The sequence below is a fragment of the Onychostruthus taczanowskii genome, unplaced genomic scaffold (genome assembly GCF_017590055.1).
Source record: "Onychostruthus taczanowskii isolate IOZ18803 unplaced genomic scaffold, ASM1759005v1 scaffold22, whole genome shotgun sequence".
NCBI classification, from domain to species: Eukaryota; Metazoa; Chordata; class Aves; order Passeriformes; family Passeridae; genus Onychostruthus; species Onychostruthus taczanowskii.
In genome coordinates, this window is record NW_024499462.1 from 10314096 (window position 1) to 10329487 (window position 15392).

Genomic DNA, 15392 nt, shown 5'->3' on the forward strand with positions numbered 1-15392 from the left:
AAATAAAGAAGATATTTCATTCACTTGTTGATAGCAGTTCCTTTGTCAAAGTTAGCTGAGGCTCTTCTGTCATGGTGGTTGGGTTATTTTTGTTCTTTCATGGCTGCATAGCAATATTTTAAAAAATTTCTATTCATTTTATGTTTTTTCAGCTGTCGTGACTGGTTGTCTTGTACCATTCCCCTTGAGTGTATGTGTGTATTTATTTTTTTAAACAATAACATTATATATCCAGATAGGGGTCCCATTAACTTTTTCACTAGAAATTGGCAAAAATTTGCATCAAAGGGTTTAGTTTCATAAGTGATATTTTTTGTTGTTATTGAGCAGTGGTTGAGGGTTTTCTCCTTTTCACCATATTGTGAATTTGTCACCACTTTGCATGACTGAGCAATGCTCAGCTTCACACTTCACATTTCTGAGAGGACTTTGTGTAGTCTATATTTAAAGCAAAAAGATAAGAAAACAGATGTAAGCACTTAGGTGATGTGATTATAGGCAGAGGCGTTTGTCTGTCTCAAAGTTTTTTGTAAAAAGCATGTGAAACTCTTATTTGATTTGGAAATATCAAGGAAGAATGGCTTAAAATTTCCTTGCAGCCTTTCCTAACTAGTGGGTCCCCTATAACAGAATCAAATAAAGCTAATTTGGAAGATTCAGTTAAAATCAATATAAACTTACTGTTTTGTTGGTTTTTGTTGTTCTTGTTTCATTGAGCAGTATATTAATCAATCCTGGAAACCACGTCAAGATTCAAGAAGGTACCTTAGGATTCTTCATTGCAAGTGATGCCAAAGAAGTAAAAAGGTAATTAAAATGTTTTTATCTTTTAATAGAAACGAATATATTTAATTTCAGGGTTTTTTTTTTATTTACATGTAAATGCTTTACCTAATTTTCATTATTATCTGTTTAAAAATTCTGAGGGGAGAGTTGAATTTTTACTCCTGAACCACCTATGTACATGTTTTCCTAACTATTGTCCTAAATATCAAGGAACTGAAATTTGCAGCAGATATGAAAAGAAATAAAGAGACTGGGTTTGTGAGTCCTCCTAGAAAATGTAAAATATTTACATCTGTTTTCTCTATACATATTGTGTCTCAGAGGAATTTCTATGAGAGAGGAGGACAGGGCTGACACTTCTGTTAGTTTCAGGTTTAGAGGAGTTCTTATCTACTCAGACTTTAGCAAATTCTTGGTGCGAGTTAGCTGCTGTGTTCATTCTGTAATAGCATTAGCAAAATAATATTTATGTTCTTCTCATTTTTCTTTAATGGAACTGCAAACTCCACAACCTCGTAATAATAAATCAAACTACAAAAGTGCATTATATCCATTACAGACAACTTCACAGGCTCAATGTACCTGGCTGCGCTAGATTTGGGATGAATGAAAAGGTGTTCTATGATATAAAAAAAAAAAAAAAGGAATATTTGCAGCAGAGTGCTTCCTCATAATTTGTTATGAGTCATGCAATCAGATTTTTACTGCTGTTCTCCATGAGTTTGGTATTTTAACTAAATCCTATACTTAAAATGGTAAAATATTCAAATGATACCCTTTATTAAGTTCCAACCTTTTAGGATTAAATATAGAGAAATGAAAATACAGAGAAATACCTAACCATGCATACTTGCCATGCATACTTAAACAAAGTCAAAACACCAAACCAGTGAAATTGGAGAACTTGACTTCTATTTTTCTGGAAAGAACTGACATAGATTTTGGCTAGGTGAGACATGCAGAGCAGGGCAGCAGTGCTCCTGTCCTGTCACATCTCCAGCACCATCTCTGGAGCGTGTGCCTCCTGCACTGCCTCAGGGACTCTGCCTTGCAGCATTCCGTTCTGTTCCTCTCTGCTGCTTTTCTCCACCTGAACATCCAGAACTGTCTGCACACTGCTTTACTGAGCTGCTAGTTTTCTTTCATTTATAAGGCATTTTTTACTCTGTAATGTACTTTTTCTCAGACTAAGTAAAATGGCATAGTATTTTTGACTGGTAAAGTTAGGGAGCAGTTGACTGTTATTAAGGAGTTTAGACAAATTTTTCACATCATTCATCTACCACATTTTATTTGATAGCGATCGTGAAGCAAGATTTCCAGTTCTGCCTGGCTTTTGGCAGAAGGCTTTGTTTAGAAATATTTTGCCTCCCTTGCCACTTTTCTTAGCTGCTCTGTGCAAAGCAAATGGTTATCAGATGTGTTTCTGCTAACAAAGCCAATTATGAAAAGTGTTAATTTCACCCTTTGAGCTATGAATCAGAGTCAGAAATATCTTCTAAAATTGAGGTCTTTTGGAGGGGGAAAATTATTTTTAATAAAACATAATTAAATATGTTTTATACCTGAAATGGAAATTAAATTATTCTGGCTTTGTTAATGAAGAGATTTCAACTCCCTTAAGCTGAAGTTATTCATATTTATGTATCCCACAATGAAATATAACCTGCAGTGTTCAATTACTCCTTCTGTTAGAACCAATTTTGCATTTTTAGAAGAATCATTTTCCATAAGAAGCAATTATACCTGCAAACAGTTACGCCTTGTTAAATAGCTTCACGTAAAATGTTGCCTGTTAAATATAATACAAACTACCTGAATTGCATCTTCATTATTCCTTGTTCATTTACATGTTAGCACTAGAGTCAGAAATCCATAATTCTTCAAATCCACTTAATTTACCCCAATTATCTAGAATAATTTTATTACAACAATCACTTCAGGTATTTATTCTTTACTTTGGGCATTGGATTGAAGGTACCCTTTAGGACAATTGTCCTGCAGTGAACTTCAGAAACACGGTCTTTAGAAATCACCAATCACTATGTAATTAAGTTTTTGTGAGGGACTGTTTGTGGTACTTGATTCTTGTTTAATAAAGGGACTTTACAGCTGGGCTGAAGAGAAACTGTAAAAATTTGAGGCAGTTTTCTCCTCCTGGCTTACATCTTGACATCGACTCACAGTTTGCAAAACATTTCCTTCTTATTTCCTTGGAAGTAGTTTATTTTCTTTTGGTGGAATGTGAATATCTCGAAGACCAGAAACTTTCTGCAGCAAAGTATATGTGCTCAGAGAAGACGTTTTCCTTTTACATTTTGCATCTTGGAAATACTAAGGCATTTTCACAGCCTGAAAGCGTAATCTTCCTGTAAGTTTTTTAGAGAAATAAAATGTGCTAGGTTTAGGACTTACATATTCCATTGGTAGCTTCATGTGATATTGATTTTAGAAATGTTAATAGCATTCAGTGAGGTCTCCCTGCAATTTCAATTTGTATTTGAACCAGTATGAAGCACGGATATGGTTCATCTCTTCTGTGCTAGAGCTGCTGTCTTTCTCGCGATGGGTCACTTAACTACCAGTATAGTTCCACCTGCAGTGGCCATGCTGTAGTTCATGTAGAAGAAATAGTAGTAATCATCCTGGCTGCAGGGCCGAAGGCTGTGTTTAATCAGAGGCTGTATATAAATATTGATTTGGTTTTGAGTTTTTTTATATTTTGGATTGTAGATAGTTTTGTTTCAGGGCTTCCCAACTTTTGTAGCAATCTAATGATCTCACACTGTCAGCAAAATATATTGGTGGTTGCAAAGTGGGGGCGTTGCCTCTTACTGCCAAATTGTATTGAGAAATATGCAGTAGGAGGGGGTAGAGAAGATAGGCAGGGAGCTGACCTATCCTCAGTGTGGACAAGTGCAAGAAAAATTCGTAAGGTTAAATAATATGTTTTATTTGCTGTGCCAGCAAGAATCCTGGTAAACTGTAATTGTCTTGCTAGAGTCCAGCTGGGTGATCCTCATGAAATGTGTCATGGCAGCCTTACATGACATGTTGACTTGGCAGTCATGATTTAACTCTCCTGTGGGAAGTCTGATGCATATTTATTAAATCAGAAATTGTACAAAATCTTATATAAAGTAAAAAGTTTATCCTTTCTCACTTCCTTATTTCTCCTTGCGCTGGCATGGGGCATCCACAACTTCCCTGTGCAACCTTTCCAGTGTCTCACAGACAAGATCTTTTTCGTAGTGTCTAATCTAAATGTACCCTCTTTCAATATAAACCCATTCCCCCTTGTTCTGTTTCTACATGTTCTTGTAGGTGCTCTTGTCTCCTATTACCTGTAAGTTCTGTTTGGGTACTAAAGGCCACACTTGGGTCACACTGCTCTTTTTGAGAAGCCTGCTCTTTTCCAGGCTGAACAACCCCAATTATCTCAGCCCTTCCTTGTGGGAGAGGTGCTCTGTTTCTCTAACTGTCCTGGGGGCCTCCTCTGGACTGACTCCAACAGGTCCATGTCCTTCCTGAGCTGGATGAAGTGTTCCAGGTGGGTTTCACCAGATGGAGCAGAGGGGCAGAGTCCCCTCCCTTGTCCTGCTGCCCACAGTGCTTTGGATGCAGCCCAGGACACGTTTGACTTTCTGGGCTGAGTGCACATTGCTGGCTCATGTCCAGCCTCTCATCCACCAGCACCCCCAAGTCCTCCTCAGCAGGGCTGCTCTGGATCTGTTCATCCCCCTGGACTGATACTGGGGGTGGCCCCGACCCTGCACTTGCTCTTGTTAAACCACATGAGTTTCCCAAGGGCCCAATGCTTGAGCTTGTCCAGGTCCCTCTGGATGATAACCTGTCTTTCAGGAGTGGCAAAAGCACCACTCAGCTTGGTGTCATCTGAAAATTTGCTGAGGGTGCACTTGATGCCTCTGTGTCATTAATGAAGGTATTAAATAACACTGGTCCCAGTACAGATCCTTGAGGGACACCACTTGTTACTAGTCCCTGGTGGGACTCGAAGCCATTCATCACTACCCTCTGGATGTGACCATCCAACCAATTCCTAATCCACCCATGGAATCCATCACTCCAGTTTGGAGAGAAGGATGTTGTGCAGGATCATGTCAAAGGCTTTACAGAAATCTGGATAAATGACATCTGTAGTACTTCCTTATCTGCTGGTGTAGTCATTCCATCATAGCTGGTTGGTCAGGCAGGATTTTCCCTTGGTGAAGCTGTGCTGGCTGTCTTGAATGACCTCCCTGTCCTCCATGTGCCTCAGCACAGCTTCTGGGAGGATCTCTTACATGATCTCTCCAGGCACAGAGGTGAGGATGACAGGCCGGTAGTTCCCAGGGTCATCGTTTCTACCTTTATTTACGATCAATGTGCAGTGTTGATCATACAGTAACGATCAAATGTACAACCTGAAAAATTGGCACAGGGTGCTAGACAGTATTTAAAAAAAAACACCCTGGTATAGCTGATAAGAGCAAAAAAAAAAAAAAAAAAAAAGGTCTTATTGTGACAAGGTTCATTGGATGTTCTTTTTTCTAAGATGAAAAACAAATACAGTAATACACTGTGGCATAATTAACATACATTCTTCCAGTTACTTTTCAAATAAAATGCATTAAAGGACATACGAATTTGGAGCCTTATGTTTGAAATTAATGGTCTTGCATCAAATATTTCCTACCTTAAATGTCCAAAACTTTGCAAAGATTACAGTAAATTAGCACTGGCATGTTTCATTAATTGGTCACTGCAACAAGATGAAATATGGGACTAATTTAATTTATATGGATTAAGAAATGTGTCAGTTTTTCCATTCTGTCTCTCCAGGGCATATTTTTACTGCAAGGCCTGTCATGATGACATCACAGATCCCAAAAGGATAAAAAAATGTGGCTGCAAACGGCGTAAGTAATATTTCTATCCCTCCCTTCCTCTCCTTTTCATGAACTGTTCAGCCCTGAAGAATACCTGTACATGCATTTACATGTTTTACACAGAGGTGCAGAAAAGCTAAGAAATAAATGCACAGCAACATAGTAAGTGCTATTTGAGTTTCTGAAGTCCATACACACCACTCACACCTGTGTCTTCATTAAAAAGTAAATTAAAGTCCAACGCTAACAAAAACTGGAGAATTAAGTGACGCTAAATCTAACTGCTGAGGTTTCTGAATTAAGAATGGGACAACAGTGAAGTTTTTTCTCTCATTTATAACATGCAGGTTCTGCAAAAGAAGAAACTAGGGAATTCTGTTTTATCATATAGCTATTGAAATACTCTTCTGTCGAAATAAATGTGCAGTTTTACTGGAGGAAAGGGTTGTCTGGAAGAAATTAAATATTAGCACCTCTTACATATATCCTTTTAGCTGTAATGCTAATATTAGGTTTAGTTAAGTTCTTAAACTGTTTGGACAGGTTTTAATGAGGAAATAATTGAGTGTTTGAATGGAGATGAGACTTTTTACCTGAATTTCTATAAATATGTAGCAATCAGCATTTTACCCATATATACTTTGAAAGGACCTTTTCCGGGAGCTATCACAACCACACTTCAACCAAAGATGTGTTTGACCCATGCATATTTGTAATACCAATAGTAAAATGATTTAGGAATCAATTTCTCTTTGATTATCTAAATATTTATGTGCTTTCCATGGTATTCTGCCATGAAAAAGATAATTCAGTTTAAAGGTATTGATTAGGTAAATTGAATTATCTCAGAAGAGTTTGATCATGCCTATTTTACCATTACTTTTAAAAGGGAAAAAGCTCTCTTATTTATAGCTTGAGTCTGCAGTATCAGTGCACTGTTACAGAGGATGGAAGAAAGCCTAAGCTGAACATTCTCTACCTTTTTGGAGTACCTGAAATGAATAAAGTCTTGAAGATTATTTTAAAAAGAAAAAAATTTATCGCTGGAGATTTTAAAAAAACTCCTCTCCTCCAAAACACCAAGAGTGTGGAACAATAGTATGATAGGGAGAAAGCAGCTGGAACTGACAGAAAATGGTATTTATCTTCCCAGTAGCCACAAGGAGAGCAAAGCACATGGAAAGCATGCCTGATGTGGAAGGAATGTATGCATTGCCTAACATATTGGAAAAAAATTGTTCAAGAACAGTTTATCCATGTGAGAATGTGACCTTTGAACTGCTGCCAAAGCCAATGAGTCTGCTGAGTAAGTTCTGGTAAAGCCAGTTACAGATGCCTCAGGGTGCCTGTGACTCTCAAATGAAATTTTTTTTTTGAAATTACTCAACAGTTAAAGAGAAATATGTTACCTGCTTAATTTTATCTGGTTCTGTCAGGAAAAAAAAAAAACAACCTCCCCCAAAAAAACCAAAAAAAACCCACCCCTATTTTATTTCTATTTTCTTCTCTACTCCTCCTTCACATGGTGTATGCTTTTTAAACATGTCCTGCTTAAAAAAATAATAAATCCCAAAGATCTCTCAGTTGAACATGAGAACTACACTTTTCATTGTCATCTGCTAGAAGACAGGAATCAGGAACTCGCATTATAATGGTTAAGAGCCCTTTATTATTGTATGTTAATGACAATCGAGGTAACCTTCTCAGTAGTTTGAAAGTAGGGTATGACCCAGCCAACACAATGGATATTACCAGCAGTAAGGCCATGGAGAGGCAACAGTAACAATTTCTGTGAGTAGCAGTTGGAAGGGTTACAAATGGCATGGTCACACATATCAGTCCAATAAATGAAAGGATGTTGGGCAGATGAGCAAACAAAATTATTGAATTAGTGAGGCAGAAGAAGGAGGTGGCTCTCAGAGCTGGTGCAGTGAGCACTGAACACTAAGGAGGGAGTCCTCTGAGTCAGGTGAAGAATAATGGTCAGTGAGAATAACATCTTAAATTTCCCTTTAAACATCTCCCCTCTCCTCTGTCTGCCCTCTCTCCTCCTGTTTCTTAGACACACAAAGGGTCACAGATACCACAAGAGCAGGCAGCCTGTAGTAGAGCTGAGAACAGCTTTCAATGAGGAGCATGCTCACAAGTATTAGAAATAAGACAATTGCTTTTCTTTTAAAGAAAAAATGAAATTAAAAATTTCAATAGTAATTAGTGATTTTTGTTTCTCAAACTTTGTTGACAATTTTGAAATCCCTTTTATGGGACCTGCTTTTTGGATTTGGGTTTGTTTCTAAGGTAAGTCTTTAGTGCAGAATGTTAGCCACATAAAATGTTTTAGCTTTCAAATCACTAATCACTTTTGAAAAAACTTAGCTATGTTATCCATCTGTAAATGATGCAGATCATTGGTCTTAAAAATTCAATTCTAACCAAAACAAAGCATCAATTGAGAAAACTTTCTCCCTATTGAGTTAGAAAACTGTCAACTGTGATGTCAACATGTAATACGTCACTATGCCAATTTGATTCTTGACACTGCATACATATGTATCTATATAGTTCTGTATGACAAATCCATGCTTTAATGAGCAAGTAACATAATAATTAGAGGCAGCTAAATGTGGAAAATGTGTAAGATGAAAAGAAAGGTTGTATATAAAAATATTGACACATTCAGGTGAATTAAATGAGAAAGAAATGGAAAACTTAATTATGGTGGCTCTAATTAATGCAGTTTCCCGTAATGCTTAACTCACATTCTTGAATAATGCATCTGAGGTTCCAGTTCAGTTTAGATATTTTCTGAATATTAGCTTGGGGTACTGGTGGGGTCTAAACGTGAGTCTGACCTACATAGCCATTTGTCCAAACTCGTTAGGCCTAATATTAATAATTCAGGGCAGATCAGTACATTTCTACAAGGCCAAGGATTATTCATGTAATCCTGCTTTCCTTTTGCAGTTTCTTTGCCATCCCTTTCTCCTTACCCATCCCACTCCCTGAATAGCACATAAATGCTGATGGCATATTGTCCAAAGAATTACTTGTGTGGAAATTTTATTCGCAGATTGTTAATTTTTTTTTTTATGTTTTAAATCTCTTTCCTATTCCACTTAACTGTAGTTTTTGCAGCAAGAGGCCAAATATATGTATATATTTATATAAAATGCTACCACGCTGGGATGAAATCTCTAAACTGGATGACCTGTTCCTCCTGTTTCTTTCATTTTGTGCAACAGCTATGGTCTAATTCTCTATATATTTTTTCCAGTGACAGTGCTTGCTGTGAACGGTGGGGGTTGAACCCCAGAGGGGACAAATCATGTGTACATTGATGTGTTTGAAGGAATTTCTTGTAATCTATGACAATTGACAAACTTTTGATTTATTTTTCCTCTTGCTGCCTTGGAACACGGCCCCTACTATATTTTAACTGCACACTGATAGTGATCTATTGTGAGTAAAAATGGGTTCCCTGTAGCCCAGAGTGCGGTCCAACCTGTCTTTCTCTAGCAGAGAGTATTTTTGTTCAGTATTTTGGTTCTTTTCTTTATTTATGTTGCATGTAGCAGTGACGTCATACCCACAAGTTTCTCATTGTTTACACCAATGGAGATTAGGGTGACGTTGAAGAAAATACAGCAGTTTTCACTTCTTCCTATTTGCCCTTTTTTCCTCCACAAGCTTATTTTTATCCCTAAATGAAAATTAGATCTTGGCAATAGTATTTCCTTGAAATTATTCTAGGGATATCTCATGAATTTTTAGGAATATTAGTTAGGCTGGGGTAATTGTCACTATAGCACTCTTTGCCTGGTTAAATACAATTCAGTTGTCAGGTCCCTGTTTAGTTTTTTGGTACTTTGTCCTTTCCATTGCACAGCTGACACAAAGAGTAGCACAGCAGTTTTTTATTGTCCTTATCTAACTTCTTTCTCCCCAATGACAGGGAAAAAAAAAAAGAGTTATGGGAGAAAGCCAGACAATTAATTAAAAGTGTGTTTTTTAATGGATAAACCCAGAGATGCCTTCAACAAGAAACAAGCTGCAGTGATTATTTTCCTGAGCTTGCTGGTTTTGACACTATTTACATAAGTAGACACACACTGACTTTTCAGGGCCTTAGCTGTAAAGTTTAACAGTATTATTATATATTGAATATGAGCTTTATGGACCACTTCATATCAGTCTAGGTCATACCACTTGAAAGTGTGCAGGATCTATAAAGGCTCTCATCAGCCACTTTGTGTGTACACTCATGGTAAATACAGCATTTGGGACATGGAAAGAATTTCCTGCTTAGAAATACAAGTGCTGCAAAGAAATGTGCTGGTTATAGGGCAGTGTTGGAATTATGTGGGCTTGTTCTTTCAAAGAGCAAGGGGGATCAAGTATCTCATAGCTGCAGTGCAGCGTTGCTGTGCCAGACTGAGGCTGTAAATTTACTGTGTAGCTGCAGCTATTCTAAGTGATGGAGGCCATGGAACTTCAACATTTATCAGATATTCTGAACTGATTGTGTAAAAACAGGTCTTAATCAGGATTGAGATATTTTCCCCCCTCTCAGCTCTACACACTGTAGGATCTTGCAAAGAATGAAGGAATAATTTATGCTCTTGATAAAGTTCTGGCCTTCTTGAAATTATGGTGGCATTATGATTAATGCCTGCATTATGATTATCATTATTTACTATTTATTTTATTGTGGTGCCTGCAAACTACACTAAATGATTGAGATCCTGTTGTGGAAGAAAATATTCAAGGACAGAACAGAAATTTCTTCAAACATCTATTTTTAGCTAATAAAATGACACAGCAGACAGATGAAGCAGCAGGAAAAAGAAGATTGTGAAACAGGTCAGCATGATAAGAATCAACATTAAAACAAATTCTATGGATGGAATGGTGAATCCCATTGACTTTTAGGCAAAATACTGGAAGTAATCTGGATTTATCTGAAGCAATGCATTTATTTAAAATATATTCTTATGTTGAGACCTGTCTGAACTAAAGAAATTCATTTAAATGGTAATAAATAAGTAAAGGAGTTATTCATGCTGTGAAAGAATTAGAAAAGGTCATGTAGTTTTGGTTTGGGTTTTTTTCCATTTCCCCAATAGCTTAAGTTTGTTTAGAAATGTAGTTTGCTTTGAGAGTACACTGGCTGAGAGTCTTCTGTAAGGTAATGAAGGAAAGGTCATGATCAGATTTGAAAATTAAAGTGAATTGGTCTATAAATGTGCTATTACATCACTACCTGTGAGTCATTCTTATATCTGCTAAAATAGGGCAAGATGTCCACTAAGATCTCCTGCTGTTTCTACAGTTTTGACATAGAACAGCACCTTGTGAATTGGAGCAAACAATCCAGTTGTCATTGATGGAAAAAGTTACAAGAGAGTGAACAAGCCCCCTTGCTAGTCTTGAAGTTGTCTTGTAAAAATTAAATTACGGAGAGATAGATTTTCCTGTTGTGTTAAGGTGAATAAATTCTCACAAACAGTTTAAGGTAGGCTGCTGTATTTTTCAGGAAACTGAAACTGTGCTGGGGGAAGTCCTGTCTGTGTTTCAGTCTCATGATGCTAACCAGCATTGCTGGCAGGCGATCACTCCGCTCTGGTCGCCTTTAATGCTGATGATTTTTCACTCATAATTTGGATCATGAGAACTTGACGAATTGAAATAACATTGTGCATTTCAATTCTGAAGTGTCTTGGGACCTTTTTATATCTTTTTGTACCATTGGGTGGTCAGGAAGCCTCCGGTTCCTGCTCCTAAGCAGCTGCTGCCTGGGAGAGATCCACTAGATGTCCTCGGAGCTCCACCCTGGCTGCGCTGAGCCCAGGGAAAAGCGCCGCAGTGACGGGAGCAGTACCAGGATGGGGCACAGCCTGTGGCTTACGAAAAATCAGGAAAGAAGAAGGAATACTTTGTTCTGCTTTCTTTAAAGAAAGAAAAGGAAAAAAAAAAATAAAGGAGCTGTTCCTTGACATTTTAGGTAGAGAATAATCTGCAGTTTCCTTTGCTTATTTTTTCAGCTGGAAATATTTCCCATTACTGTTTGTGAACTCTAAGTAACACTTCAGATCCAGACAATCTACACATTTTAACTGTACTTTTTGACTTTTTGAGATCAGAAAGTAAGGTATTGTGGGAAGCTTACACATCTGGGGAGCTATTCTTTCTTTTATAGAAAGGAAGGCTACTGCCTTCTGAGAAAAATTGCATCTGAAAGTTTCTAGAAGTATTTATTTACTTTATAAGTAATTGAAAGAAACTTTGCTCTCCTTTTGCTCTTAATGGGTATTTCATATGTGCCTTGTTTTGTAAATTATTTAAACAGTCTTAACTTAATGTCCATAAAAACTTCCCCTGATATTTTTACTGATTAGTTTTACAAATGTTGTGTGATTGTCATCATATTAAGTACAAGGATCTGTCTTCTCTATTTTTTTCCTATTTATTATACAATTGAAAATAGGAAAGTAGTTTCCTTTATGTCCCAATTTTTGTTTTCACCAGTATCAAATTACAATTCTATTCAACATTTATCACACATCTAGGAATAGAAGCAAGTTGATTCTTATGCAGGTTCTGCAGATGTCAAATAAATTTAACACACACCCAAAGGCTGTTCTTAAGGTCCCCCTGTCTCTCTGATGATTCCCATTTTCTGTTAATGTTTATGGAAGTTTTACAGAAACTGGTATGTGTGTGGCTGAACCATTTAGAATCATTTCTGTGCTGTCTTTGATCTCGTCACTAGTCATCCCTACTAATAATACGTGTTTTGTTTTATTTGAAATGAGTATTGTATTTGGTGTGAATGTAACTGACTGTATAAAAGGAATGAAGAGTAACAGCATGTTTTCTTTCCAAAAGTTATTGCTCTGATATGCAGTTGCTTATATACTTGTTAAAATCCTTGTGGCAAGTCCTTTCTGCTACTTGTATTTCCAGGTCCAGGCCTGTTTCCTGCATGTTAATGATGTGAAATATTCAAATGATGCATGATCTCCAGAACAACTGACAATAATAGTTAAAAACAGTCCCTGAAGGTTATTGCTTTTGAGAAACGCCATCGTGTCCTTCCCCTATTGAAGAGAAGGCCTTAAATTTCCAACTTTATTGTTTTAATTCTGATGAAAATGGTACAAAAAGTTTTCCTTCCCAGCCTTCTTTGCCCTTAAGGATGATTTCTTTTTAATTTCCATAAATGTGTCCTATCCTATTATTGACTGTTGATAAGATATGGCCAGAAGTAAATGAAAACCAGGGACTGTTGCTAACCAATGATGGAGCAGTTGGGAATTTCTGAGCAGTGTGTTTTGCTACAGCATTTGATTAGAAAAAGTCCTTCAAAACAGCTATAATTACAGCAAAATGGGCCTGCTTTTTCAACCTCACCTACTGTCAGCATGTCTCACAAATGCCCTTTATTTTTCTATAATTTCCTTAAAAAATAAGAAAGTAGGCATACTGGAAAGACTGTCACAGTTTTGGTAACTTATTTCACTTTTCTTTTGCTGTCCAACTTTTCAACTTTAAAGAATGTGTTGGGAAGAGTTAGAGGGAAAACATGGGAAAATGCTGTTTTGAATTTTCTGTGTAGTTTGAATGTGTATGCATCAAAAGCTGCAGTGGAAGCCTTCTTACTAAAAGCCAAGCTCTGACGAATGATGTACTATGCAATGAACAAGCCTGATGCTGCATGATGAATTTCTGAACAGCTGTAAGATAACTCTACTAGGATGCTAAAAGAACATGGCATTAGTCATGTGAGCAAAGTTTTAGAGGAATGGGGTCGCTGCTGAAGAGATCACTCATTCATCTCCCTCAATGCCTGTTTTCCACAATCATAATGTTACCCTTGCTTGACAAGTATACTGTATGGCAAGCCATCAAGGCCTTAGAACAGGACTTGACCCATCTGAGTGATTTCAATCCCTCTTTCCTGGTGACTGTGGGATTAAGAAACTGGAAAAAAAAATTCTTTTAAATTTAATGTCATTATCATAATGCGAAAAAGATATCCTAAACTGAAGGTACAGGCCAGAGAAACATTACCTTTTTTCTGCATTTGATTTTAAGGTTTTGTTTTTGCCTGTCAGTGTTGTTTTGTTTTTTAGTATAATTGAGTCAGTTCAATCTAAACCATTACCAAAAGTTGGTTCAGTGCAGCATGTGAAACAATCTAAATGGCCTTTGGATTCCTTGAGATGTAAACATACCTTCAGATTCAGATTCAGATGACATACAAAATTCCAGGATGGTAATTATACATGCATTTATAAAATAGGATGCTCTATATTTCTAGAAATACATAACAAGAACATTCAGATGACTGAAAGATAAAGATGTTCTAACCTGGCACTTGTTTTGGAACTAACAGTTAATTCTACATTCAGTTATTTTGTTCTTGATTAACTTTTGAATCCAGAGCAGAAACCATGCCAATGATTGGCTGAGCATGTTTCAGTGGACCAATGCTCTGTGTGCTTTTGGTGATGCCTTATTTGTGAACTGAACTTAATGTCGAGCATATTTACCATTTTTAGTTTTGTCTCTTATATGGGCAAATTTTGGTATTCTGTCAAGAGTTAATTTGAATTCCTGAAGATAAAATGTAAGCAAAATTAATTTTTTGGAAAATTTTATTAATATCTTGTAACTCTTTATTAATGTATAATTAATTGTAGTAAAGATGTTCCTTGGCACAGTTTAATACAGAAAAAATATTATAATACATATTATAATACATTTTATAATACATATAAAATATTATAATACATTTATGTATTATAATACATATTATAATACATAAATATATATGTGTGTATGTATAATGCATATGTGTGTATGAGCGTATGTAAGAATATATGTGTATGTGTGTTCCTGTGTGTGTGTACATACATATATATATATTTATATATTAAGAATTCTCTGATTTTTACAGGAAACAGGATAGGCCAAAATATCTAATGGACTAGCAACTTTTGTTTTCATTTTAGCCCAATGGTATTAATTGTGCCAAGGGAAAAGCATATTCTTATTATTCTGTGCTTTTACTGTGTTCTATTTTGATCCAAACACTTGACTGTAAACAGTAATTTTCCCCCATGACTGCGGTCACCCTCTAAGACTGAACAGAAATAAAGAGCAATTAATCTTTTGCCCTACTTTTAATGTACAGCCAAAGTGTTATCAATAATCTCATTGCATTTTTTTTTCCTGGGTCAAGACTGTTAACATTAACTAAGGCCTGTATTAAATCCCTTAAATTACCTTCCAGCTGCCTTGTTATATATATAACCTTGCCATTAACCTGCTGCTCTTCCTCTCCTCCCATCCAACACATGGTTATAGCCAAGATGTCCATCTACAAGAGAATGAGACTGGCATGTTGTTTTGATTGCGGACGCTCTGAGCGTGACTGCTCTTGCATGTCAGGCAGTGTACATAGTAACATGGACACCCTTGAGAGAGCCTTCCCACTTTCTTCTGTCTCTGTTAATGATTGCTCCACCAGTTTACGTGCCTGTAAGTTTTAACACCAACACATGCTGTTCCATGTTTGTGGTGTCTGTGGTATCATCCCTGTCTTGTGTCGTGCATTGTAGTTCTGTGAGATTTTACTGGGCTGATGCTTTTTCAAAAAATCAACCCCAAATTTGATCACAGCTCTGTATTTATGTTTCTGTTTTTATTTTTAAT

General features: G+C 36.7%; 1 protein-coding gene across 22 annotated transcripts in view; it reads left to right on the plus strand.

Annotated features, from left to right (window-relative positions):
* The window catches only part of KCNMA1 (potassium calcium-activated channel subfamily M alpha 1), a 429782-nt gene that overhangs the window by 324165 nt on the left and 90225 nt on the right, over positions 1-15392 (plus strand). For 19 of the 22 annotated variants that reach the window (XM_041405088.1, XM_041405086.1, XM_041405079.1 and 16 more), the window contains 2 exons: positions 721-807; positions 5629-5705. In XM_041405088.1, the coding sequence (XP_041261022.1) occupies positions 721-807; positions 5629-5705 (164 nt within the window). Of the gene's footprint in view, positions 1-720; positions 808-5628; positions 5706-6828; positions 6982-15044; positions 15219-15392 lie in introns of all 22 variants that reach the window. The other 3 variants (XM_041405100.1, XM_041405102.1, XM_041405089.1) reach the window with 2 other exon arrangements.